Consider the following 25,953-nt stretch of genomic DNA (forward strand, 5'->3'; position numbering starts at 1 on the left):
ACCTTTTGAAGAACGAAAAAGTACCAAAAAGTCCCCTTTTTATAGATTCTCACTTAATCCGGGCTCTACATGCTCAATTCCATGTTTCTAGGTTCAATTTTATAGAAAATTCCAAAAGTACCTTAAGTTGAAGTAAAATGTACCAAAAAGTTACTTTTAAAGGTTCTTATTTACTCCGTAAAGCCAACTTAAAGATGCAATATTTGCGTTTTAGTTTGCAAAACATTTGACTTTAGGGATGTAATGCATTGTCGAAATTTCCACGGTAGCCTTTAGCAATACATAATATTGTTGCACTGCAAAGCAACATACATGCGTTTAGGAAAAACTTCTATACATTGGATCTTGGCATTCCTAAAAACACAGTTGTAATATTGTTAGTTAATTCGATTATGCATATCACAGGTTCTTTTCTATTATGTAGGGAAATTACAACAATAATAAAGGGGGAATTTTCTATTTCTATTGTAGTAAATGAAAAATTATCTAAAGTAAATCGATTAGGTTTATAATAAAGTGGGAATATACCAAATTTGTTTAACATTATTCACTTGAAGGTGCAACTACTAATAAGACATACACCATTTCCAAAAATTGTATCTCTCAATAGAACTTATTAATTTGTATTTACATATATGTATATGTAAGTAAACATTAGTATATATATATATATATCAGACCTGGGCGATTTCCATTAATTTTGCATTAACATTAAATTAAAAAAAAATTAATTTAATGTAAAAAATATTGCATTAACATTAAATTTTTAAAATTTAATGCATTAAATTTCCATTAACATTAAATATTTTTGAATTTAATGCATTAATTTTACATTAACATTAAATATTTTTCAAATTAATGCATTAATTTTGCAATAACATTAAATATATCTGAATTTAGTGCATTAATTTTACATTAACATTAAATAAGCAATAAAATTAATGCATTAATATTCCATTAACATTAATATATATAAAAATTGATAAACATAAATAAAAATACAGCTCAAAAGACCTCGATCTAACTAAACAACTAAAATTAAATAGGTTAAAGTCCTTTCTAATAACTCCTATGTTCCATTCAAACTTGTGTGTTTTAAATATGATATTTATATAAGATTCCACAGACAAAATAAACTAAAAAAGGAATATCTGGGAAGTGATATTATTCTTCTAATATGTATTATCGAGTATAGGACTTATTAGAAAGAACTTTAACAAAATAAACTAAAAATGGAATATCTGGGAAGTGATACTATTCTTCTAATATGTATTATCGAGTATAGGACTTATTAGAAAGGACTTTAACACATTCAATTTTACTTGAATTTTGTTAGACCGAGGTCTTTAGCGCTGTATTCTTATTTTTAAAAATTATTTTATACATTAATGTTAATGGAAAATTAATGCATTAATTTTATTATTTATTATTTAATGTTAATGGAAAATTAATGCATTAAATTCAAAAATATTTAATGTTAATGCAAAATTAATGCATTAATTTCACAAATATTTAATGTTAATGTAAAATTAATGCATTAAATTTAAAAATATTTAATGTAAATGCAAATTTAATGCATTAAATGTACCCATGTTAATGTTAATGCAATAAACTTGCATTAACATTAATTTTTTTAATGTAGAAAAAATTGTTAATGCATTAACACATTTAATGCATTTATCCCAGGTCTGATATATATATATATATATATATATATATATATATATATATAGTAATGTTTACTTACATATACATATATGTATATATATATATATATATATATATATATATATATATATATATATATATATATATATATATATATATATATATATATATATATGTACATACGTATAGAACATAGTATTCGTAACATACTCAAAATTCTCCAACGAATTATTTATTTATTTATTAATTATGAGTTTTTACGGAACTTTATATAAATCCATCTCTTTTCAAACTTCCGATTCTTCCCGATTTACAATCTTTCTTTTTCAATTTACATCAAACTGTGTTATCTTATCAAAAATTTTATATAAATATGTTTTTTTATTTTATATAAGGGACTTAATATTCATTCGGAATAATGACTAATCTGAGGTCTTTAGATCAATTTTTAAAGAATTTGGCAAAATTGTAAATATTGTTACAAACAAAGCTTATTTGTATCAAATCTAATGCAATATAGATTTTAGTATGAAATCATTCCTCCAGCCAATATTCTGTTGTCTGGTCCAACGGGCAATGTTCTAAATTCATAAATTTAGAGTAAGTATTTCTATATTATTTATCTAACAAAATTCCCCAATGAATTGGTGTAGTAGTCTTTTCACAACGTTCCCATGCTTATCAAATATATAAAACAACTTAGTAATCTTGGTTAGTTAGTCTTAAAAAAGATTTTCAGCTGTTCGGACACAATGGAATTGCAAGCAAATTTAGAAAATGTTTTAATAAAAGTAAATAATTTCATAAATATTGACGCAAAACGGCAAATTTATGCAGAGCATTTTGACAATTTAAAAAATAAAATTTTTAATGAGTTGCGAAAGAATGAAGTATTGGCCTACCTGTTCAACGGTTTCCAGTTGGGAGGTAAGATCTTGGAGACACGTTTACATACTATATTGTGAAATAGAGTGTATGTAATTGCAGTAAATAAAAGAAGATTCCTTTAAATAAAATAGGTAACATGTAAGTTTAAAATTCGGCATAACAAAATAACCATCAGACAATAATTTAGTTAATTGAAATTAACATAAAATATTAATTTTATTTCATATTGTGTGCGTATATTAACCACAAAATGTACATTTTTTTTTGTTCACCCGATGTCATTAAATTAACATATGTACATATCGTCACCTGAAACGCAAACTGCCCTAACTAACCAAAAATTCAAAATCGATTTTATTGGCGATTCTAATGTATTGCATCAAAACAAATGTCCACACAAAAGTCCAATTTATCCATTTTTATATACGCCATTGTCAACTATCATAACAAATGATAGGTTTGACTATTAAACAATTTGTTTATTTACTACAAATAAATCGCGTTGATAAAAACAAAATTTTGTAAAATTTTAAAAATGTTAGATAGGGCCGTTATCGTTTTAGGTGACGATATAAACATATCAAGTTTTGTTTAATTGCTTTAAGAATTTGCAAAATATGTCTGTATTAGCAAAGTAAAGTAAAAATTGTTTAAATAACTTACAGAAAAATATAAACATTTTTAATACAAAAAAGGCTGGTTGTTTAAATTTAGAAAATCTGAAACCTTGTGTTGATAATAAATTTCACAATTTGCAATTCGAGTAAAATAGGCATTTCATAGGATTTATGTTTACAACAAAGAAAAACTACATACTATCTCATGTTAAGCAATAATCAGGTTTTTGCATTTTTGGAATCTCTATACATATTATATTTTACTTAACTTTTTATAGAAATTGGATCTGATCTTTCGAAAAAAACGTACTTTTTAATAAGGCACAAAAAACAATTTATGAACTTTTTCCTTGTTTCCACAGATTTATTTGTTCTCTTTTTAGCTAAAATTTATTTTCATTTTGTCGATTATTTTACTGATAGAACACGAAAATAAGACTACAGATTAATTTCATTTTTCATTCCATTTACAGGCAGTTATGGCGACAATGTTAAAGTCACTGTACCCAATGAATATGATTTGGTATTTAACATCAAGTTCCCAGAACAACCATTGATTATTGTTACTGCAGATCATGAGTTACCAGGTAATGTTTTTCTAGACTTTACCCGAGTAATACAGAAAATTGCAAAGGAAAAGCAACATGAGAAAAATTTACAACACCTTAAGCAGTGGCTTGACAATGATAATTATCTTAAAGTTGAAAAGTTTCAATGGTTTCTTCGAAGTTGCTTTATTGATGTTTTAACCAAAATGAATTTCGAGATAACTTTTAATGGAAAAACATCTTCATTACGCTATAGTCGTCAAGGTCCCGCTCATACTATTAAAGTTACGGAATCATTGCATTTTGAGTATTCGGTAGATTTTGTTCCTGGTATATTGTTAAATGCTAATCAATGTGTTACTTCAAAAATTGGCGGCCAATGGGAAGCTATACCTAAGCCTTCACCAATTAATAATCCCCTGTACAAATCATTTAGAGCATCGTTTTATCGACAAGAACAAAACATAATAAAAAACCGAAAACAATTGAAAAATGTTTATCGCATGATGAAAAAATTTAGAGATTCCAAAACTAATATGTTGAAAATGAAAAGTTACTTTATCAAAACGCTCTTCCTATGGAAATCCAGCAGAGAAAATGAGAGCTATTGGTCCAAATCATTAACGGAAATAATAATTGATGTAATTGTATAGTAGAGTTTAACGGTAACATGTAGTATTTATGTTTCCGCTTCTTTTAGATGTTTAAAGACTTGGAAAAGAGTTTGCGTGAGGAAAACTTACCCTTTTATTGGGATAGAAAGTTGAATTTATATGATCGTTATCAACCCAGACTATTGCGTGAAATGTTAAATTGTGTTGAAAGTGCACGAGAGACATTAGAAAAGGCTGCCAAGGAATTAACTCTTCCTCTACAGAAAAGAGTATTCTGTATTTTTTGTAAGTTAAAAATTTCCTATAATTTTTTGTATTAAAATGTTAATCAATTTCAAAACTTACTATTGAAACCAAAAAGAGTTCGAAAAGTACCTACTTCATTATTAAACTTTTAATAATGAATTGAAAAATTGGAAAATAGTTTTCTAAGGCTTTCAGTATTTCATAAGATTTCTTTTATTTTAGTGGACAAAAAAGAACAATCTTTGTTAGAGGCTCAAAATAATAATGGACGTTTGAAAAACGGAAATTGCAATGCTACAAACATTAAATTAAAATGTAAACTTTAAAATACTAATATGGTTCTTCATTTCACAAATAAAAACCTTATATTTAATTTTAGTGAATCAAACGCCAGCTTCAGTTAAGCCAAATATAGAGGACGAGTCAAAATGGAATTGTATTATTTCATAAACTATTATTCCACGATATACAATAACAAAATTATTTTTTTAATACAAATTATTTTATGCATATTATGATTTTTTAAATTTTGGACAAAACTATTTTAAAAAAGTATTTTATAACGATGGCTTTTTAATACATATTATATTTTTTAATAAAAAAATTACTTTTTAATAAAAGACAAAAACAAAAAAAGTGTTTTCTACAAAAAAATCCGTTGTTAAAAGCATATTATGGAAATAGATGACAAAAAGAGTACATAAATTTTAAAGATGATAGCCATTTAAACTAGATGATTGTCCTCTAAAAAAAGAGAACGTATGGTCAGCTTACCTTACAACAATCCTGCAAACAAAGCAACTTTAATATGCGTCACAGCAGTATTACATTATTCACCATTACAAATGGAACTATTTGTTTATAGGGTGAATCTAATTTCAACGAACTCATCATAGAGTCCAAATTCAATGGTCGCAAAACAGAATTTTGATGTACAACCATTTCTCTTCTGCAGGGCGATTTAATATGATTAACCTTAGAATCCAATATACATGCATACATATGTATGTATATGTATGAGGATACATCCCATCAGCAAGAGCGGCTTTAAAGGCATACCAAAAATTCGATTTGAGAATTATATTATGCATACTAAGATGACCATTGTTGCTATTTATTAAAATTGTGGTGATCCCAAGGAACCAACCAATTGAGTACGCATATAGCAGACCTGTTCCAACAGGCCATTCGAAATGAAATGACATTCATTCAAATCCAAACACATTTCCTCATTTTGCCATTCTTGATGATACAGTCGCAAGTACATCAAGTGATAAGGAATACCTTCAGAAAGAAGACAGCCTAGCCAGATTATATCCTCTAGGTTCGTGAAGACATTATTTACAGTGCAATAAATTTGTATAACAATTGTTTCTTGTAAATATTCGGCCAGAGCTTCACTGAAAGGCACACCAGACAGACATCACACGCTATGGGTGTATGGTAGTGATTCTGCTGAGCTCAATGGTAAAATATTAAGTATGTATCCCTAGGATAACTCCTACATACGGCAATCAGCATCCGTCCATTCCCTTTAGACGGTAATATACCCATGTCACCACCGACCACCACCCCCCTAGGTGACTAGTTATTTCAACGTTGGCATGTCCTCCTAGGGAGGTATACAATTACCAATCTCTTGTGGGCATTCTTCCAGGATACCATCATGATGCCTCCTCTTTCTTAAAAAGAAAGAGGTTCTTTATTTAACATCATTACACACTTACATTTTTTTAATCTCTTGCAAACAGGCCAAATCAATCAATATTTTTAGTAAAATACTAAAAATAACACTTACATAAATACTTTTTCAATAAACAATTATGTTATTTCCAATAACGAAATTAATAATAACAAAATTTGTATGTAAAATATTCTTAAGTAGAAATTTATAACCATTTATAAGGCTAGGTTATTGGAATAAAGAAATTGAAAAAATGATATAGATTTCATAATTTTTCTAAAAAAAATTTAAACAAATTCCAAACTGAACACGTTTTACAAACTCAAAATGTATGTATGTAAAATGACAGAACATCAAATAAAGAAGAATTTGCAAAAATGGCGCGAAAACATACAGCTCGCGCATGAATATTTTCCTTCAAACTGATTTTGTTTGATGTCCCATTTAAAATACATATGTTTGACGACCTAGGAAATTCTGGTTTGTCAAACAGCAATGCATTTTTCGTATCTCGTGTTTGCTACAAACACTTTTTTGTTTGCTTCAAACACACTCTTCTTATTTTTCGTGTTCTTCACATTTTTTGTTTTTTCATCTTGGTTGCCAGATTATTTAATTTCAAAATAGTCAAATTGTTTTATCCTAACATCAAAAAGCACTATTTATATATACATAGACCAACAATTATTATACTCTAATCATATCATATTCTAATACCCATAATTCTAGGATACCCATATTTCGTTCTAATTTTTTCCATCAAACACAATTTGGAGAAATATTAGAAAAAATTAAATCTTGCTATATATCAAAAATATTAAGACCGTTTCGGCCTAGATTTAAAGAAAGATTTCGAGTGAAATCTACTAGATTTCCATGCATTGTAAACAGTGCGTAAGTAGTATTAAAAAAATGTTTTAGCTTTCATCTGCATAATATTGTAGTCATTAAAACGTTTATAGGAAACATTATTATTAAGGAATTCACCAAGTTTCAAGTCGTATCGACATATAAAACTTGAGATTTATCACTTCCAAAATAACAAACATACCGCGGCATGTGAGTACTGACATTAGGGTTAACATAAAAAAATACAACACTGCGGGATTAATGACACTTGAAAAATAATGTTTTGACAGTTTTGCTTTTTTCAGCTTATTTTCATATAATCAATTTTTTTTCGAAAATTTTCACATATTTTCCGATTTTCCAAATAATTTGCGTAATGAATATACCCATAAGAAACTTAAGAATAATACATGGTGTTTACAGAAGTAATTTAACCCTGCAACAGTGGGCTGTAAAAGGGCTAAAGAGTGTAAGTTGCCAGCAGCAGGAAAAGAAAATAAACAATTGGCAGGTGAACAACAAAAACAACAATGCGAGCAGCAGTAGTAGAATCTATGTTGCAGGCACTACAAATCTCTTGGGAAGATTGTGGAATATAGAAAAACATTGTTCTCAAACAAGAGGTTATGCCAATTTCTCACCAAAACCGGCGGAAAGTGAAGATAATTTAAAGAAAAGGACAAATAATGGAAAAGATGAAGATAAGGATGATAAGCAAATGCCGGATCATGGACATGGTCGTACGTTACCACGTCTAATGAATTTCCCCGAAACAATGTGGCCCTCAATGCTAAATTCAATTAAAAACTGGATAATGGTTCAATTTATAATACGTCCCTATATGGATCGTGAATTTAATATCAGGGACTTCTGTCAAGGAGCTAAAAAGGCTATGCAGGTAAGAATAGATTAAATTTTTAGTTAAAATGAGGCTGAAAGTTAGCATTAGATTTCAATATCTTTTGTATTCTTACCATTCATGGAGAAAAAGATTTTATTTTACATCAAATTACTACATACATATGTATATAATTTTTAACAGCTTTAAACATTGCACTTTTTCTGATCATTTACTATCTAGGTAGTTTCTAGCAAACTGATGAATGGTGATTTTGCAACACTTAATAATCTAGTAACTTCTGAAGCTCTGTCAGAGCTTAAACCAGTCATACAAAAATTGTCGGTCTCCCAGAGACGGCAGTTGGAGGTTAAGGAGTCGGATATCTATCTTACATTTCCCTACCAAGTTGGCATAATATTTGATGAGACAAATGAGAAAGTTCAAAAAAGATGGGTTGAAATCACTATGGTCTTTCATGTACTCAGGGGCCTTCAGGAGATGCGTGAATCTGGTGAAGATATTCCTTGGAATATGGGAACTCTACCAGAATACCAAGACAAAGTGTTCGTTTGTAATTATCGCTTTATTAAAGAGTTCACGACTGGCCAGGAATCCGATTGGACCATTAACATTGTCAATCACTTTAAGCCCATCGATTTGATCAACGAGCTCAAAAGAGAAGAGTAGTAACTGAGGATTCATTCATACACTTTTCGAAAGGCGTTTTTTGTTGTTTCATACGAATAAAGATTCTTTTTGTTACCATTTATAAAATAATAAATTTTTAACGAATTATAATTGAGTTTAGTTTTTTAACATTTACTTTTAGTTTTTATTATAAAAACGGTTTTATTTTTTCTATAAACAACTTTAGTTGTTTGAAAAACTACACTCTAAAAAAATCTATTTCTTGCCAGTGGTGGCAGCTTGGGCAGCAATTTCATCTTCTTTAGCGTGCATGTTGATGAGTTCTTGCTTCTTGTTGGCAATACGCTCTTCACGGCGCTTACGGGCTTCGCGTACCTTTTGTCTTCTGGCCTCAGCTTGGTCAGCCAACATTTTGCTACGTTGTTTCTCGGCCTTCTTCTTGTGGATGTATTCCATGAGGACACGCTTGTTCTTGAAAACATTACCTTTGCACTTCATGTACAAATCGTGGTACAAGTGACGATCGATTTTCTTGCTGTCACGGTACTTCTTCAACAAACGACGGAGTACACGTTGACGTTGCATCCACAAGAATTTTGTTGGCATACGGGCATTGGCAGTACCCTTGCGTTTACCAAAGCCGCAGTGACGGCCCTTGCGACGAGCTTCAGTGTTCTTACGGACACGGTAGCGGGAGTGTACGACCACGGGTTTTTTGATGATCAAACCATCCTTAATCAATTTGCGGATGTTTTGGCCTAAAAATAAACAAAATATATATTTAATATAAACACATTTTAATAGTTTTTATCTAAAAAATTTGGTGGTTTCAACAAGATCAAGTTTTTTTAACAATTGAACAAACGTTTAACTTTACTCTAACCTCAATGTTTTAGAGCTGCATGTTTTTCTTTTAATTATTTCACAAAAATGACAAATGCCTTTTTTTACTTTGTTTTGTTTTTTCAAACACGTTGCACTATAAACTTCTCCTGTATTTTATAACACCTCGTGTTAGAATTGGATAAAACCACCAAATTGTTTGTTAACAAGTTTCTTGTTTTGTTATTTTTTCACTTTATACTTACGGGAGTTGGTATTGGCAATTTCGTTAATTTCATTGGGATCCAACCAAACCTTCTTTTTGCCGCATCTCATAACAGAGGCTGCCAGCCTCTTTTGAAGTTTCAAGGAACTGTAAAAAACACCATTTTTTATTATTAATTCATTGTTTTCATATAAAGCACTATTTGTTTATGTTTCATTCGATATTTTTACACAAATTTTCAATGTTTTTTTGGGTTTTTATTCACAAAATTCGTACCTCATGGTGTCGACTTGTAATCGTCGCTTTTCAGAAAGACAGGAAAAATTGTTAAACGGAAATAGCAGCCATTTTCGAAAAATTTTTTCAACCAATTTCGAATTCGAAATGTCAAAATGACTGATGCAGGGTTGTAATTATTGGTTATTCAGGGTTGTATTTATATATTCATGCTTACAGGCATGAATATGTATTGGCTTTGACAGTAATATTATTAATTTATTTTGTTTATTTTTATTTGGCTGTGTTTTTAATGAATTATTATATGTAGATCTACATTCAAGACTATGGATAGATCATAAACTAGACCCCAGACTACAGTCTAGAAAAGATTCTAGACTATAAACTAGACTATAATCTATACTATAGACTAGACTATAGACTAAACTATAGACTAGACTATAGACTAGACTATAGACTAGACTATAGACTAGACTATAGACTTGACTATAGACTAGACTATAGACTTGACTATAGACTAGACTATAGACTAGACTATAGACTAGACTATAGACTATACTATAGACTAGACTATAGACTAGACTATAGACTAGACTATAGACTAGACTATAGACTAGACTATAGACTAGACTACAGACTAGACTATAGACTTGACTATAGACTAGACTATAGACTAGACTATAGACTAGACTAAAGACTAGACCATAGACTAGACTATAGACTAGACTATGGACTAGACTACAGAATAGACTAGACTATAGACTAGACTATAGACTAGACTAGACTAGACTATAGACTAGACTATAGACTAGACTATAGACTAGACTATAGACTAGACTATAGACTAGACTATAGACTAGACTATAGACTAGACTATAGACTAGACTATAGACTAGACTATAGACTAGACTATAGACTAGACTATAGACTAGACTATAGACTAGACTATAGACTAGACTATAGACTAGACTATAGACTAGACTATAGACTAGACTATAGACTAGACTATAGACTAGACTATAGACTAGACTATAGACTAGACTATAGACTAGACTACAGACTAGACTATAGACTAGACTATAGACTAGACTATAGACTAGACTATAGACTAGACTATAGACTAGACTATAGACTAGACTACAGACTAGACTATAGACTAGACCATAGACTAGACTATAGACTAGACTATGGACTAGACTATGGACTAGACTATAGACTAGACTATAGACTAGACTATAGACTAGACTATAGACTAGACTATAGACTAGACTAGACTAGACTATAGACTAGACTATAGACTAGACTATAGACTAGACTATAGCTAGACTATAGACTAGACTATAGACTAGACTATAGACTAGACTATAGACTAGACTATAGACTAGACATACTAGACTAGACTAGACTATAGTTCAAGTATATATTGTCTATAGTCCTAGTCTATAGACTAGACTATAGACTAGACGTAGACTAGACTATAGACTAGACTATAGACTAGACTATAGACTAGACTATAGACTAGACTATAGACTAGACTATAGACTAGACTATAGACTAGACTATAGACTAGACTATAGACTAGACTATAGACTAGACTATAGACTAGACTATAGACTGTCGAGAATGTAAATGGCTTATCCGAAAGACAGTTCGGATTTCGTAAAGGTAGGTCTACCATAGACGCAATTAACTATGTAATTGAAATGGCCAAACAGGCAATAAACGGAAAAGGCAAAAACAGAAAATACTGTGGCTGTCATAACGCTTGATATCAAGAATGCATTTAATTCAGCGGGTTGGAAGCACATACTGTCCGCTTTAAGACGCAAAAACGTTCCAGAGTATCTTATTAAAATAATTAAAGATTACTTCTCCAATAGATCTCTATTGGTAGAAACAGACGATGGCATAAAAAAATATAACATCACATCAGGTGTTCCCCAAGGATCCGTACTAGGACCCTTGTTGTGGAATATCATGTATAATGGTATATTTGAATTAAATCTACCAGAAGAAGCGACTGTAGTCGGATTCGCAGATGACATAGCTCTACTAATCCAGGCAAGATTCATAAATGAAGTGCAACTGTATGCGAACGAAGCTATTAGTACGATAAGAAAATGGTTAACTTCAATGAACCTTTATCTAGCGGAACATAAAACAGAACTGGTGCTTATAAGCGGAAAAAAAAAAGAGAGAGTCCCTAACAATACAGGTAGGTGATAGCTCAATAACATCCGCAGAGGCAATAAAATATCTGGGAATCATGGTCGATGACCGACTCAACTTTAAAGAGCACATAAGCTATTCGTGCGAGAAAGCTGCAAGAGTAACAAATGCGCTATCGAGAATGATGCCAAACATTGGTGGACCACGCCAGAGTCGTAGACTACTCTTATCCAGAGTCACTAACTCAGTGCTTTTATATGGAGCTCCAATTTGGGAGTCGTCGATAAGAAACTGTTCGAAAAAACATATGTTCTCAGTATACCGAAGAAACTGTCTAAGGGTCTGTAGCGGCTATAGAACAATATCTGTAGAGGCGGCAAGCGTTGTTGCGGGAATTCCTCCCATTGACATTTCAGCTAAAGAACTTGCAAACGTTTACAAGCAACTTGCAAATAATGACGAAATTCCCAGGAACCATATTCGGGAAATCGAAAAGGAGCACACTATGGCAAGTTGGCAAAGAAGATGGGAAAATTCCCCAAAAGGCAGATGGACATACAGATTAATACCATGTATAAAAGTCTGGGTACATCGAAAACATGGTGAGGTAAACTACAACCTCACGCAATTTCTCACAGGACACGGGGGATACAGAAGTTATCTTCATAGATTCGGACACGACAACTCTTCAAGGTGTCCACAATGCCCTGAAGAAGATGAAACCGCAGAACACGTAACATTCAAGTGTCCACGGTTTGACGCACTCAGATCAAGGCTGATCCTCCACATTGGCGAAAATATAACGGTAGACAATATCATAAATAATATTATAAAAACCGAAGAAAACTGGAATGCTTTTAATAAATTTCTCACAGCAGTACATAGACAACTATGCGAATTAGAAAGACACCGAAAGGTCACTCAAGGCTGCGTGCAAGCCGAAAATTGATGAATAGCCGATAACAGGCAAACCGGCCCCGCGAAGTAATACCAATTGGCAGTCCCGCGGGGTTTTGGGACGGAAGGGGGTGTGGTTTAGTACGTAGACGCTTAGGCGAGTCGTGCATGTTTTTCAACACGGGTTGAATACATCTTTTGAAGATTCCACACCTCCTGCGCAACAAAAAAAAAAAAAAAGACTAGACTATAGACTAGACTATAGACTAGACTATAGACTAGACTATAGACTAGACTATAGACTAGACTATAGACTAGACTATATACTAGACTATAGACTAGACTATAGACTAGACTATAGACTAGACTATAGACTAGACTATAGACTAGACTATAGACTAGACTATAGACTAGACTATAGACTAGACTATATACTAAACAATAGACTAAATCGTTTAAAAGCCAAGGCACGTACTTATTATTTTCTATATAATAGTCTATAGACTATATGTGTATATGAACTAGACTAGACTATATACTAAACAATAGACTAAATCGTTTAAAAACCAATGCACGTACTTATTATGAGAAATTCGACAGAACTGATTTGTTATTAGAAATTAATCACTCTCTAAAGACTTCAGTCCATTATTGATCGAAGTGCCCAGATGTAAGACAATGTTTTTAGGTGGATTCGGCAATGTACAAAAAAATAAATATCTTTCCCTGTAAATGTGTTATCAAACTTCATACATTTCATACATTGACATTTATTAAGTACGAATATGTGGAATTTTATTGTATTTTAAATAATTCCTTGAACTTTTATTCTCGGAATATGTATACAATTTTAACTTGTTTTGGTAAACAAATCGTACGTGTGTTCCTAATTACTTGTTGTTTACAGCATCTCTTTTACTGTCTAGTTCAAAGTTTTTTAAAATTTAATGACAAAAAAAAAAAAAAAAACATATTTTTATTTACTATAAACTTTAGCAATAATAACAACAACTTAACTAGCGTCATCATATGAGTATCCAATTTATAATGAATATACTACTTAACACCTTTTCATATCTCGGAATCAGATGAATGAGTAATCAGAAAAATTAAACAGCTTAACAGACAAAGTACAAAATAATTATAAATTTTCATGGATAAAACACGACTTATTATTGAGTTATAAATGTTGTTTATACATTTAGCGGAAAAAACCTAAATTCAATATTTCTATAGTTTTAAAATATTTGCATAAAAAATTGATTAAGCAGAACGGTGGCTAGATTAAAAACTAACAACAGACCCAGTTATATACAAACTTTTTTCTTATGTTAAATCATTAACATTTTAAAAATACATATGAAATTCTGAGAACGTTAACTTTGAGTCATACTTTTGCAATAAAACGTTTATAGTGGTAAAGGTCTTTTGCCTCTAAAGAAAACATAAAAAATTTAAAGAAATAAAACGATTTTTTATAAGTTTTTCAATTAAAAATCTTAAATATAAAATCTCAAAAAAGTTTGTTTTTAAGATAAAATACATTTATAGAAACACCCCAAACTTAAAACGTAATATCAATTCTATAGTACTTTTACAGTTCGAACTAGTCTATAGACTAATTCGTAAACTAGTCAGTGGACACAGTCTAGTCAGTAAAACAATGAACTAGTTAAGAGACTAGTCTATAGATTAATCAATAGCGTCGTACATGGACTAGGCAATAACCTAGTCCATGGCCTAATCAGTAGACTAGTCCATAGACTTATAAATACACCAGTCAATAGTACATAGACTTATCAGTAGATTAGTTAATAGACTAGTATACAGACATCAATATGTTAGTCTACAGACTAATCAATAGACTAGTTAATGGACTACTTCATAGACAAGTCCGTAAACTAGTCAATAGACTATAGTCTAATCCATAGTCTAGTCAAAAGACTAGTGAATAAAGTAGTCAATAGTGTAGTTAATAGACTAACCTATATACTTATCAATAATCTAAATAAAGAGAACAGACTAGTCCTTAAACGAACCAATAGACTAACCCATAGTTTAGTTCAAAGACAATAGATTAGTACATACACTAGTCAATAGTGTATATATAATATATGTATGTACTAGTCTATAGACGTTTCAATAGACTAGTCCATGCACTAATCAATATCCAATAGGTTAGTCTATAAACTTATTAATAGACTAGTCCATGACCTACTCCATAGATTAGTTCGTGGACTAGTCAATATACTAGTTCATAGAAGTCAATAGAGTTATTAATAGGCTAGATCATAGTCTGGTGTAAATACTACCCCATAGTTTTGTCTAAAGACCAGTCCATAGACTAATCAGTCCGTAGACTAATCAATAGATTAGTTAATACACTAATTAGTAGACAAATCCATAGACTTATCAATGGACTAGTTCTTAGACTTATCAATGGACTAGTCTATTGTCTGGTTAAAAGACTAGTCCATCGACTACTCTATAGATTAGTCGATACTAGTACTCTAATCGTAAAAATGTTCCTTGTTTTGTAAAAAGTTAGTATGTACTATTTAAAAATGTAAATTGTCTATGCCTGTAGGGTTTAGTAAAATTAACTAAAAATGTATAGTGTAGGGCTATAATCCAGGATTTTCAATTAACAACAAGATGATCATGAAACTTAAAAACTATAAAACGATTATCACGTAATAACTACGTACATTCATAAATAAAAGACATTAACGTAAATGTTAAAAATTTCTACGAATCGATATAAACTGAAAATAGTTGGTACTGATAATATTTTATTAAAATATTTATATCAATGTATGTAGTTATGCATGATGTATAAAATAGTAAAATTGAAAGTATGTATGTATGAATGTTTGTAGCTAATGATGAAACAATGAAAAATGTTTATTATTATTTTAAAAACTATTTAGTACGTTTAATGAAATCGTTAAGTTTCAAAAGAAATAGTTATAATTAAAAATAATAAAAATCAAACTAATGTTTTTGTCAACATTTGACACGCGTGTTATTGTAAAGTGTTTAATTTTTTTAATTACACGATGATTTGTTAATTATTAATGATTTATTAACAAAATAGTTTATAACTTATTAAGCATGTAATTTTATAAATGAGAAAATATAAGTCGACATAAGTACATTCACCGACCAATGTCTACGAAATTAAGTACAATAATTTTTAATATCAGGGGTGGAAAATTGAAGTTTTGAAATAGTATTTACTTTTACCAAAAATAGTAAGATTAAAAGCATTTTTTCGGTGTTTTTAAGGACAATTTCGATAGCCATACATGAAAGTATCGGTTTTGAATTTTTTTAATTGTCTATTGACTAATCTATAAACTAGACAATTGACTTATTGAGCAACTACTCTTCGGATTAGTATAAAATATAGTCTACAATTAGACCATGGACTAGCCTTTTTAATGTTCTTAGTCTATGTTTTCTACTTAACAAAAGTTTACCATGTCTGATTTACACACTCAAACTATTTCTGCCGAATTATATTGTTTTTTCTTAATATCAAAAAGAGGAGGTCCTATGGAGATCTGGAAATTATGAACTAGAACCGAACTACTGAACTAGAACTGAACTAGAACTGAACTAGAACTGAACTAGACTGAACTGACTGACTGAACTGAACTAGAACTGAACTAGAACTGAACTAGAACTGAACTAGAACTGAACTAGAACTGAACTAGAACTGAACTAGAACTGAACTAGAACTGAACTAGAACTGAACTAGAACTGAACTAGAACTGAACTAGAACTGAACTAGAACTGAACTAGAACTGAACTAGAACTGAACTAGAACTGAACTAGAACTGAACTAGAACTGAACTAGAACTGAACTAGAACTGAACTAGAACTGAACTAGAACTTTCTTTTGAAAATCTCCACATTAAGATTTTTATTTTTTTTTGTAAATGGTGTTCACACAATATATCTGATATACTCTTTATTCGTGAAGGCTTAAGTTTACTTTTTGAATGATACCAAATACTTGTATAAATGCTCTTCTTTCTATATTTATTCTTTAGGAAATCCCCAAGTCTTGACTCCTTTTGACATTTTAAACGCCTTTTCGATGATTTGCAAATAAAGTTTATTTATTAGACCGGCCCATGAAAATTTTTAATTGTATTTGTTTGATATTTTTTGTCGAAGAATCTTTTGATATTAAGATATTAGCTATGTATGTATTTTAAATGTATTTGGGACAGTGAATTAATTTACAAGAATCCATTAACATAGTGCTATCCAATGCTGCGCGAAAATGTTCTTATTTATATTCAAATTAAAACGACTTTATATTTTCTTAAAAATTAATCCTATATTTTTTAAATTACTACTAATATTCTGTGTTTTATTACAATAAAAAAAAAAACATTTTTATTACTTTTTAAAACCACAATGGAATAATATTGAATTAATTCAAAGGACCAGTTTATTATTATTGTTTGAACGACATTACTTATAGACCGATATTGACGCATTGATTAAATTAACCTGTCGTCTTAAATGTGAATCCTTCTTAAATATTATTATTTCTTCTTTATTTTCTCGTTTAATTCTTTTCAAGGTTAAATGATTTTTACAAATATTCCACATCTCAAGTACTTTGATGACGCAAAAAGTTTTAATTTTAGATTTTTATTTGTGTTAATTATTTTTTTACTTTTATTCCTCTTATCGATAAATCGATCACAACAATTTGTTTATAAACAATTGTATGAGAGAGTTTGTGCGTTTTTTTTTGTCAACTGTCAATATTTTTAAAATTTTATTGTTTTTTTTTTTAAGAATTGATCTTTTAATATTTAATTAACATAGATTTATTTTTATTGACAATATAATATGTTTATTATTAATTTATTTTTATTAAATGGTTTTTTTTTTTTTTTTAATATTGCCTACTTTGTTGTTACTACTACAATCAATAAACGGTAGTTTTATGGTCTTTTAGTTTGTAACTCAGATTTTCTTAACATTTCGTTTGTCTCTTGTATTTAATAGTTAAAATTTTCAAATTCAAATGGACACGTTGTCTAAGAAATTCACAAATACTAGCTCAAACATTTGTTTGTATTTCTTAAAAAAAAAAAAATAAATTTAGCTTAGACAGTTTTTAAAGCTGCCGCCCCTCCTCCCTTTTTCCTCTGTGTAAATAAAGAAAAAAAAAGCATGTCAATTGAAATTCAAAATTTTTTGGGGTTTTTTAAGCGTCATTCATTTCTTTTACTGGTCAAAAAATAAATATAAACTAAAGTAAATAAAATAAACAAACAACAACAATTATTTCAAAAAATAACCATAGTCACATTGTGTATGTTTTATTAACCGGTTTTAATAAGCTTTTCCTTAAGATTACACTGAAAGAAATTGTAGGTAAAGTTTAATTTGTTAACGGAGAGTAATTATTTTTTTGATGAAATTAAAACAGAATGTTTGGATAAGTCGATTCTTTACATAAAAGTCAATAGACTAGTCCATAGTCTAGTAGACTAGTCCTTGGTTTAGTCAACAGCCTAGTGCATAGCAATAGGCAAGTAAATAGACTTAATACTTACTCTATAGAGTAGTCCCTTTACTAGTCAAGAATCTAGTGTATTTACTAGACTAGACAATGGACTAGTCAATATATTAGTCAATAGAATAGTTCATAGATTAGTCAATAGACTAGTCTCTATATTAAGCAGTCGACTAGTTAATAGTCTAGTCAATAGACTAGTCTACATACTAGTCAGTAAACTAACTTATAGTCTACTCAATATACTAGTCCATAGTCTTGTTTAGTCAATAGACTAGTACATAGCCTTGCCAATAGACAAGTACATAGACTTAGTACTTAGTCTAGACTAGTCCACTTACTAGTCAATAGGCTGGTATATTTACTAATTAATAGATTAGTCAATATAATAGTCCATAGATTAGTCAATAGACTTAGTACTTACATAGACTTAGTACTTAGTCTAGACTAGTCAATAGGCTAGTCTATTTACTAGTCAATATATTAGTGAATATAATAGTCCATAGGTTAGTCAATAGACTAGTTAATATATTAGTCGATGGAATAGTTCATAGTTTAGTCAATAGACTAGTCAACAGACTAGTCTTTATACTAGTCAGTAGACTAGTTCAAAGTCTTGTCAGTGGGCTAGTTCAAAGTCTTATCAGTAGACTAGTCCATAGTCTAACCGATAGACTAGTTCATAGTCTAGTCGACAGAATAGTCCATAGTCTAATCGATAGACTAGTCCATAGTCTACTCGATCTATCTAGTAATCAATCGACTGGATAGATAGGTAGGTAGATAGATATATAGATTAGGCTTCGTTTCAAAAAACAAAATGTTTCCCGTTTTTGTGATATCACAACTTTTAAAAAGGTTTTTGTATCAGTGATCACAATGCTGTAATATTTTTTTCAAAATTCCAACTCCTTCATCTGCATATCTGAGGCGGAAACCACTGATTTTGAGCGACATTTTTTACAGAGAAGAATCTGCAGGATTAATAGTAAATCATGCTTTAATAATTGATTTTATAGGACAAATCGGTAAGAATGAGTTCAATTTCACACTTTTATAATGCTCCAAAAGTGCATTTAGAATTAGCCAAAGATGCACTCTTTTCAAAAAATATTTCAAAAAAATTTTTTCTTTACAAATAATCTAAGTATGCTTTTTGCTGAAAAAAATGGTGTAAAAACAAAAATTCTATCATTAACCCTCTAGATGTGATCAGACTTAAAATTTTCAGATTTTAAACTTTACAACGCTATATTTTGAAAACCACGAAAGTTATAAGGGCCAAAATTTGTCATTATACCAGTTATATATGGAACATGAATTGGGTGGAGTTTTATTAAATTCGGAGGTGATGATGAAAAACAACATTGTTTGATGGGAATTTATTAACCCACAAGTTAACATTATAACCATCATAACTCCTAAACGGATTACAATAAATTAAAAATTTTAACACTATTTTTGAAAGGCATTGAATATTATATTTTCGAATGATAAAATCAAGTTTTGAATTTTTTTTTTTAAATTGCATTTTTTCTTTTGCTCTTATGCATTTATAGTGCATCCAAATTCTGTCAAATTAAGTTGATATATCTTAAATTTTCCTGTAGAATAGTATACTAAAGTCGGATTTGAAATATGTTCAGCAGTTTTCGGTTTATCAAAAATTTGTCGCCCAAAATCGGTGTTTTGACCGCAGATATGCAGATGAAGGATTTGAAATTTAATAATAATAATTACACCAATATTAGTGCTGATCCAAAAACTTTCATAAAAGGTATGATATCACAATTTCAAAATATTGCGTGAAGCCTAATATAGCTAGATAGATAGATAGATGATAGATAGATAGATAGATAGATAGATAGTAGATAGATAGATATAGATAGATAGATAGATAGATAGATAGATAGATAGATAGATAGATATAGATAGATAGATAGATAGATAGATAGATAGATAGATAGATAGATAGAGATAGATAGATAGATAGATAGATAGAGATAGATAGATAGATAGATAGATAGATAGATAGATAGATAGATAGATAGATAGATAGATAGATAGATAGATAGATAGATAGATAGATAGATAGTAGATAGATAGATAGATAGATAGATAGAGATAGATAGATAGATAGATAGATAGATAGATAGATAGATAGATAGATAGATAGATAGATAGATAGATAGATAGATAGATAGATCGATAGATAGATAGATAGATAGATAGATAGATAGATAGTAGATAGATAGATAGATGATAGATAGATAGATAGATAGATAGATAGATAGATAGATAGATAGATAGATAGATAGATAGATAGATTAGATAGATAGATAGATAGATAGATAGATAGATAGATAGATAGATAGATAGATAGATAGATAGATAGATAGATAGATAGATAGATAGATAGATAGATAGATAGATAGATAGATAGATAGATAGATAGATAGATAGATAGATAGATAGATAGATAGATAGATAGATAGATAGATAGATAGATAGATAGATAGATAGATAGATAGATAGATAGATAGATAGATAGATAGATAGATAGATAGATAGATAGATAGATAGATAGATAGATAGATAGATAGATAGATAGATAGATAGATAGATAGATAGATAGATAGATAGATAGATAGATAGATAGATAGATAGATAGATAGATAGATAGATAGATAGATAGATAGATAGATAGATAGATAGATAGATAGATAGATAGATAGATAGATAGATAGATAGATAGATAGATAGATAGATAGATAGATAGATAGATAGATAGATAGATAGATAGATAGATAGATAGATAGATAGATAGATAGATAGATAGATAGATAGATAGATAGATAGATAGATAGATAGATAGATAGATAGATAGATAGATAGATAGTAGTAGATAGATAGATAGATAGATAGATAGATAGATAGATAGATAGATAGATAGATAGATAGATAGATAGATAGATAGATAGATAGATAGATAGATAGATAGATAGATAGATAGATAGCTAGATAGATAGATAGATAGATAGATAGATAGATAGATAGATAGATAGATAGATAGATAGATAGATAGATAGATAGATAGATAGATAGATAGATAGATAGATAGATAGATAGATAGATAGATAGATAGATAGATAGATAGATAGATAGATAGATAGATAGATAGATAGATAGATAGATAGATAGATAGATAGATAGATAGATAGATAGATAGATAGATAGATAGATAGATAGATAGATAGATAGATAGATAGATAGATAGATAGATAGATAGATAGATAGATAGATAGATAGATAGATAGATAGATAGATAGATAGATAGATAGATAGATAGATAGATAGATAGATAGATAGATAGATAGATAGATAGATAGATAGATAGATAGATAGATAGATAGATAGAGAAGTACTTTCAATGTATATTGAAATTTCCTTTCAGAGCGCTTTTGCTTAGTCCCTTCATTTTACCATAATTTCCGGAATAAAAGTTCAATAAAACGGAAGTAAAAATATAGAACAAAGAATGATGAATGTCAATTGAAAATACTGATGTCAATCGCCAAGTAATGCATTTATTTTAAATTCTATTTTTACAAAACAATTTTCCAGAAAGATTTGTTTACATTAAACAAAACTTGTTGACTTAATATAGCAATCATTGTTACGCCATGTAGAATATGTAAATAAATACGTACGTTTTTTGTTTGTAAAATTTACATTCGACTTATTTTATTTTTCTTGCCTTTCTTTAATTCTAATTTCGTCGAAGATGATTTATTGTTTGTGTTGATTTTTTTACAGTGTAGCTGTAGTAACACATTTGGTATATAAAGACTTAACAAAATTGAAATTGAGTATAATATTGTTTAAACCTTTAAACATAACAGTTATCAAAAAAAAGTAAGTGATTTTTGAAAAAAGAAGAGATTTGTCTACTATTAACAAAGTGTTAAATTTTTTATAAAATAAATACCCAGAGTTTATTCGCAAGAAATAAGAAAAAAGTGAAAAGTGTGAAATTTGAAAAAAAAGAAATTTGGATTGTTAAGATAATTTTTAAAAGAATTATTTATTTGAAACTAAGTTAATTTTAAAAGTTGAATATCAAAGTTTTAAGGTTTTTTATTAATAAATCCATTAACAAAATCAATACATTTTAATATTTACTTTTTAAAAAATACGTTTGTTTACCGTTATTTTGTATGTCAACAATGTCAGTTTCCATTTAAGGCATTTCACCTTAAAAAAAAAACACCTAAAAAATAGTACGATTGTGTAAAATTGTAAATTTTGTATGCATTTCAGGTTTTGATATTTTCAAGTAGTTTTTTTTAAATAAATATTTACCTAAAGTGAAATTAAATTAAAGCAATTTGAAGGTTTTAAGTGTTTTTCTATACAAAAAAAGTACCTTGATTTGCTCTAAAAAAGGTGCTTAAAGCCGTACCTAAGCGTTTATTTTTTTCTTTTATCGGAAAACATTATGTAATCGATTACATGCGATAATAATATTAAATTGGAAAAAAGAAGCAGACATAAGCCATAACATAAGTAAAAACCTGTCAACCTGTGTATGGTGGTTTAGTTGGTTTTTTCTTTCTTGGCTTATCTCTTACTCTCCAAAATGTTTCATAATAATTTAATTTCATTTTTGTGTTTAAAACGCTCTTGGTTGGGTGTTTATGTTTTATATATATTTTTTTTACAATATATGCTTCTTTCTTGATTCCAGATATCGAACAAAATGAAGACAACTTTTGCCTGTTTATTGGTGGTAGTTTGCTTCGCCTTAGTGGCCGCTCAAAAACAATACACCAACAAATTCGATAATGTCGATGTTGACAGCGTTTTGGGTAACAATCGTATTTTAACCAACTACATTAAGTGTCTGATGGATAAAGGACCTTGCACACCCGAAGGACGTGAATTGAAAAGTGAGTACAAAGAAGATTTCCTGTTTGAACAAGATGTCAGATTTAGTTTTTGAAAGGTGTTTATGACAGATATGTCAGATTAAAAGATTTTGTATATAGTGAGACATCCATGTCGCAATGTTTCCTTTAAATATGTAGTTCTTTGCTTTTTGTAACTAGAGTTTTAAACGGTGACTGTTAAAATCTTTATACAAAAAGAATCTCTTACGTATAATCTCTCCATATATCATAAGTCGCGGTTCACACTCTTGTATTAATGTTGCTCAACTATTGAGTTCAATGGAGATAGGGAAAGAATTGCTATTGATTCGTAGTTATTTGTACTGGCGATTTTGTCCGTTTCGTTTTCTCATTGGTACGAAATCAATTCAATGCAATCAATTCTTAGTTAGCGGAATAAATATTTATCTGGCGAGTTGTCAGCCTTGATCCATACAGGGTAAGATCACTGGCTAATTTAGATTGTATTAAAAAACTTCATAAAATCCGTCCGTATTTGTCTGAATTATAATGCATTACTTTGAAGTCATTATAACAGCCGATTATTTTCTTTTTGTTCATCAGAATTTATCTCGAAGCTGTCAAACTTCATCTGAAACAAAGTGTCTATACTTTACGGGATTCATTAGTGACTTCAACTTGTATAAATTCTCCTTGAAATTTATAATCGATTCGTCTTGGTATGGACATTAAAATGAGTATTAAAAGGAAGCATTACGAAACCCAACTTCGATAACCGCTTTTGCCAGTATTGCACATAGAAATTCCGAACCACCTCCAGGAGTAACGAGAGTTTATACTGATGCCTCTAAGAGGAGTGGAAGAGAGGGTGGTGGTTTCTCTATAGGATTTGGTATTAAATCATTCTTTAGACAGTCTTACTACGGCAGTGTTTTATAGGCAGAAATGAGAAATGAGAGAGATATCTAGGATTACGATAAATATCAGTCTAACTGTATATTTAATAAATTACCCATTAGCGCCGCAATGTAGGATGAGGAAGAAATCGACGCCTTTACTGGTATCTCTCTTACGAACTGTCAGAGTCTTGTTCTTAATGAACTATATGGGGAAGCCCAAATCAGGTGGTTCAGTGAAACCACCTGTCAGATCTCGAGGCCTATTTGGCCTCTATGATCTCAGATCAAGACTGCCCATAGGCTTTCGAAAAGAGCATATAAGAACGCTTGTATTAGTAATTACAGGACACTGTGTCATAGGCACGCACGCCAGGAAACTACAGCAGAAGTTGTCATAATGAGAAAGAAAATGAGACGATATCGCATCTACTTTGCTATTGCCCTTCACTGAAAGCAGGGAACATTACTTTGGTGCTTCCTTCTTGTTAGGCATGGAGGAGCTTTCTAGGTCTGAATAGGTCCATGTTCCATAAATGAAACCGGTTGGTTTAGTTTAAAACACACTCTTGCGACCACTAGGGTAACACAACGAGACCAACTTAAATGGAGCCAAGTGAGCTGCTTCTGTAGCAGCTGCCCTCGATACCTAACCTATTCTGTGATAGTTCCCTTCCCTCTAGGATACTTTTGCTTGGTACCTTTATTTTACAAAAACATCCGGAATGAAAGTTCAATAAAACGGAAATACGGAAACAAGAACAGATGAATGACAGATTAAAAATACCTGATGTCAATTCTAAAGAAATGCATTTATTTTAAATGACAATTCTCTTTTTCTTGGGCCGATCTACTATACGAATTATATTTGTTATAGTCTTTTATCTAGAGTATATAATAATCTATTGTTTTAAGACTATTCTCTGAGTAATTCTATTGTGTAGAGTATGAACTAGTTTATTGTTTAGTCAATAGACTTTTGTCTAGTCTTTTTTCTAATCTATTGTTTAATTTATAGACGTTTGACTAGTCTATAGACCAGTTATTGTCTAGAATAAGTCTTTCATCTAGTCTACAGACTGTAATTTAGACTAATCGATTTTTTATTCAATAGACTAGTCTATTGTTTAGAATATAGAATAGTTTTTTTTTATCTAGTATTTTCTGTAGTCTATAGACATAGGAATTCAAATTATTATGGCCCAGCATAAGTGACACTACTTCTGACACAGATCTAATAAAGAATTGAAGAAAACCCTCAAACTCTAAAAAACAAACATAATCTAATTTCTTAATTCTACCTTCTAGAACTCTTGCCCGATGCCCTACAAAGCGATTGTTCCAAATGTACCGATGTCCAGAGAAAGAATTCCCAAAAGGTCATCAATTTCTTGCGTGCCAACAGACCCGGTGAATGGAAATTGCTTTTGGACAAATACGATCCCAGTGGCAACTACAGAGCCAAATATGAAAAACAAGGTTAAGTCCTAAAGCAACAAATGAATTTCAACAAGTTAATTTCTTATTTTTTTAAAAACAAATAGTTTAAATACAATTTTAGATCTTTTAAAGTCATCATAAATAAATTATATATAAATTTTTTTATACATTTTGATACATTTAAGAAAAACGTGTTTCATCTTCA

General features: G+C 29.9%; 4 protein-coding genes across 4 annotated transcripts; 3 read left to right on the forward strand and 1 right to left on the reverse strand.

Annotated features, from left to right (window-relative positions):
• The first annotated feature begins 2,370 nt into the window (after positions 1–2,370).
• On the forward strand, positions 2,371–5,228 carry LOC119610056. The gene is made up of 5 exons (XM_037965134.1): positions 2,371–2,595; positions 3,647–4,362; positions 4,422–4,620; positions 4,804–4,896; positions 4,961–5,228. Exons 1-5 carry the CDS (start codon positions 2,421–2,423, stop codon positions 5,029–5,031), a joined length of 1,254 nt encoding a protein of 417 aa, XP_037821062.1. The 5' UTR covers positions 2,371–2,420; the 3' UTR covers positions 5,032–5,228.
• A 2,162-nt stretch (positions 5,229–7,390) lies between these two features.
• Positions 7,391–8,753, forward strand: LOC119610057 (m-AAA protease-interacting protein 1, mitochondrial). Its single transcript, XM_037965135.1, has 2 exons — positions 7,391–8,012; positions 8,196–8,753. Exons 1-2 carry the CDS (start codon positions 7,491–7,493, stop codon positions 8,640–8,642), a joined length of 969 nt encoding a protein of 322 aa, XP_037821063.1. The 5' UTR covers positions 7,391–7,490; the 3' UTR covers positions 8,643–8,753.
• LOC119610058 (60S ribosomal protein L19) lies at positions 8,754–10,015 on the reverse strand. Its single transcript, XM_037965136.1, has 3 exons — positions 9,928–10,015; positions 9,692–9,798; positions 8,754–9,361 (listed from the first exon to the last, which is right to left on the reverse strand). Exons 1-3 carry the CDS (start codon positions 9,930–9,932, stop codon positions 8,859–8,861), a joined length of 615 nt encoding a protein of 204 aa, XP_037821064.1. The 5' UTR covers positions 9,933–10,015; the 3' UTR covers positions 8,754–8,858.
• Positions 10,016–22,337: 12,322 nt separating this feature from the next.
• On the forward strand, positions 22,338–25,837 carry LOC119610054 (ejaculatory bulb-specific protein 3). Its single transcript, XM_037965131.1, has 3 exons — positions 22,338–22,417; positions 23,250–23,451; positions 25,617–25,837. The coding sequence occupies exons 2-3, from the start codon at positions 23,262–23,264 to the stop codon at positions 25,790–25,792; spliced, it is 366 nt and encodes a 121-aa protein (XP_037821059.1). The 5' UTR covers positions 22,338–22,417; positions 23,250–23,261; the 3' UTR covers positions 25,793–25,837.
• Positions 25,838–25,953: the final 116 nt, after the last annotated feature.

The sequence above is a fragment of the Lucilia sericata genome, unplaced genomic scaffold (assembly GCF_015586225.1).
Source record: "Lucilia sericata isolate MDLA Ls3-8-SP2 unplaced genomic scaffold, ASM1558622v1 Contig001109F_arrow, whole genome shotgun sequence".
NCBI classification, from domain to species: domain Eukaryota; kingdom Metazoa; phylum Arthropoda; class Insecta; order Diptera; family Calliphoridae; genus Lucilia; species Lucilia sericata.

Coding starts and splice junctions, on each gene's coding strand:
- LOC119610056 (XM_037965134.1), top strand. CDS start 2,421: ATGGAATTGCAAGCAAATTTAGAAAATGTTTTAATAAAAGTAAATAAT. Junction 4,363..4,421: donor TAACGGAAATAATAATTGAT/GTAATTGTATAG, acceptor CGCTTCTTTTAG/ATGTTTAAAGACTTGGAAAA. Junction 4,621..4,803: donor AAGAGTATTCTGTATTTTTT/GTAAGTTAAAAA, acceptor CTTTTATTTTAG/TGGACAAAAAAGAACAATCT.
- LOC119610054 (XM_037965131.1), top strand. CDS start 23,262: ATGAAGACAACTTTTGCCTGTTTATTGGTGGTAGTTTGCTTCGCCTTA. Junction 23,452..25,616: donor CGAAGGACGTGAATTGAAAA/GTGAGTACAAAG, acceptor TCTACCTTCTAG/AACTCTTGCCCGATGCCCTA.
- LOC119610057 (XM_037965135.1), top strand. CDS start 7,491: ATGAATATACCCATAAGAAACTTAAGAATAATACATGGTGTTTACAGA. Junction 8,013..8,195: donor GAGCTAAAAAGGCTATGCAG/GTAAGAATAGAT, acceptor TTTACTATCTAG/GTAGTTTCTAGCAAACTGAT.
- LOC119610058 (XM_037965136.1), bottom strand. Junction 9,362..9,691: donor AATTGCCAATACCAACTCCC/GTAAGTATAAAG, acceptor GTTTATTTTTAG/GCCAAAACATCCGCAAATTG.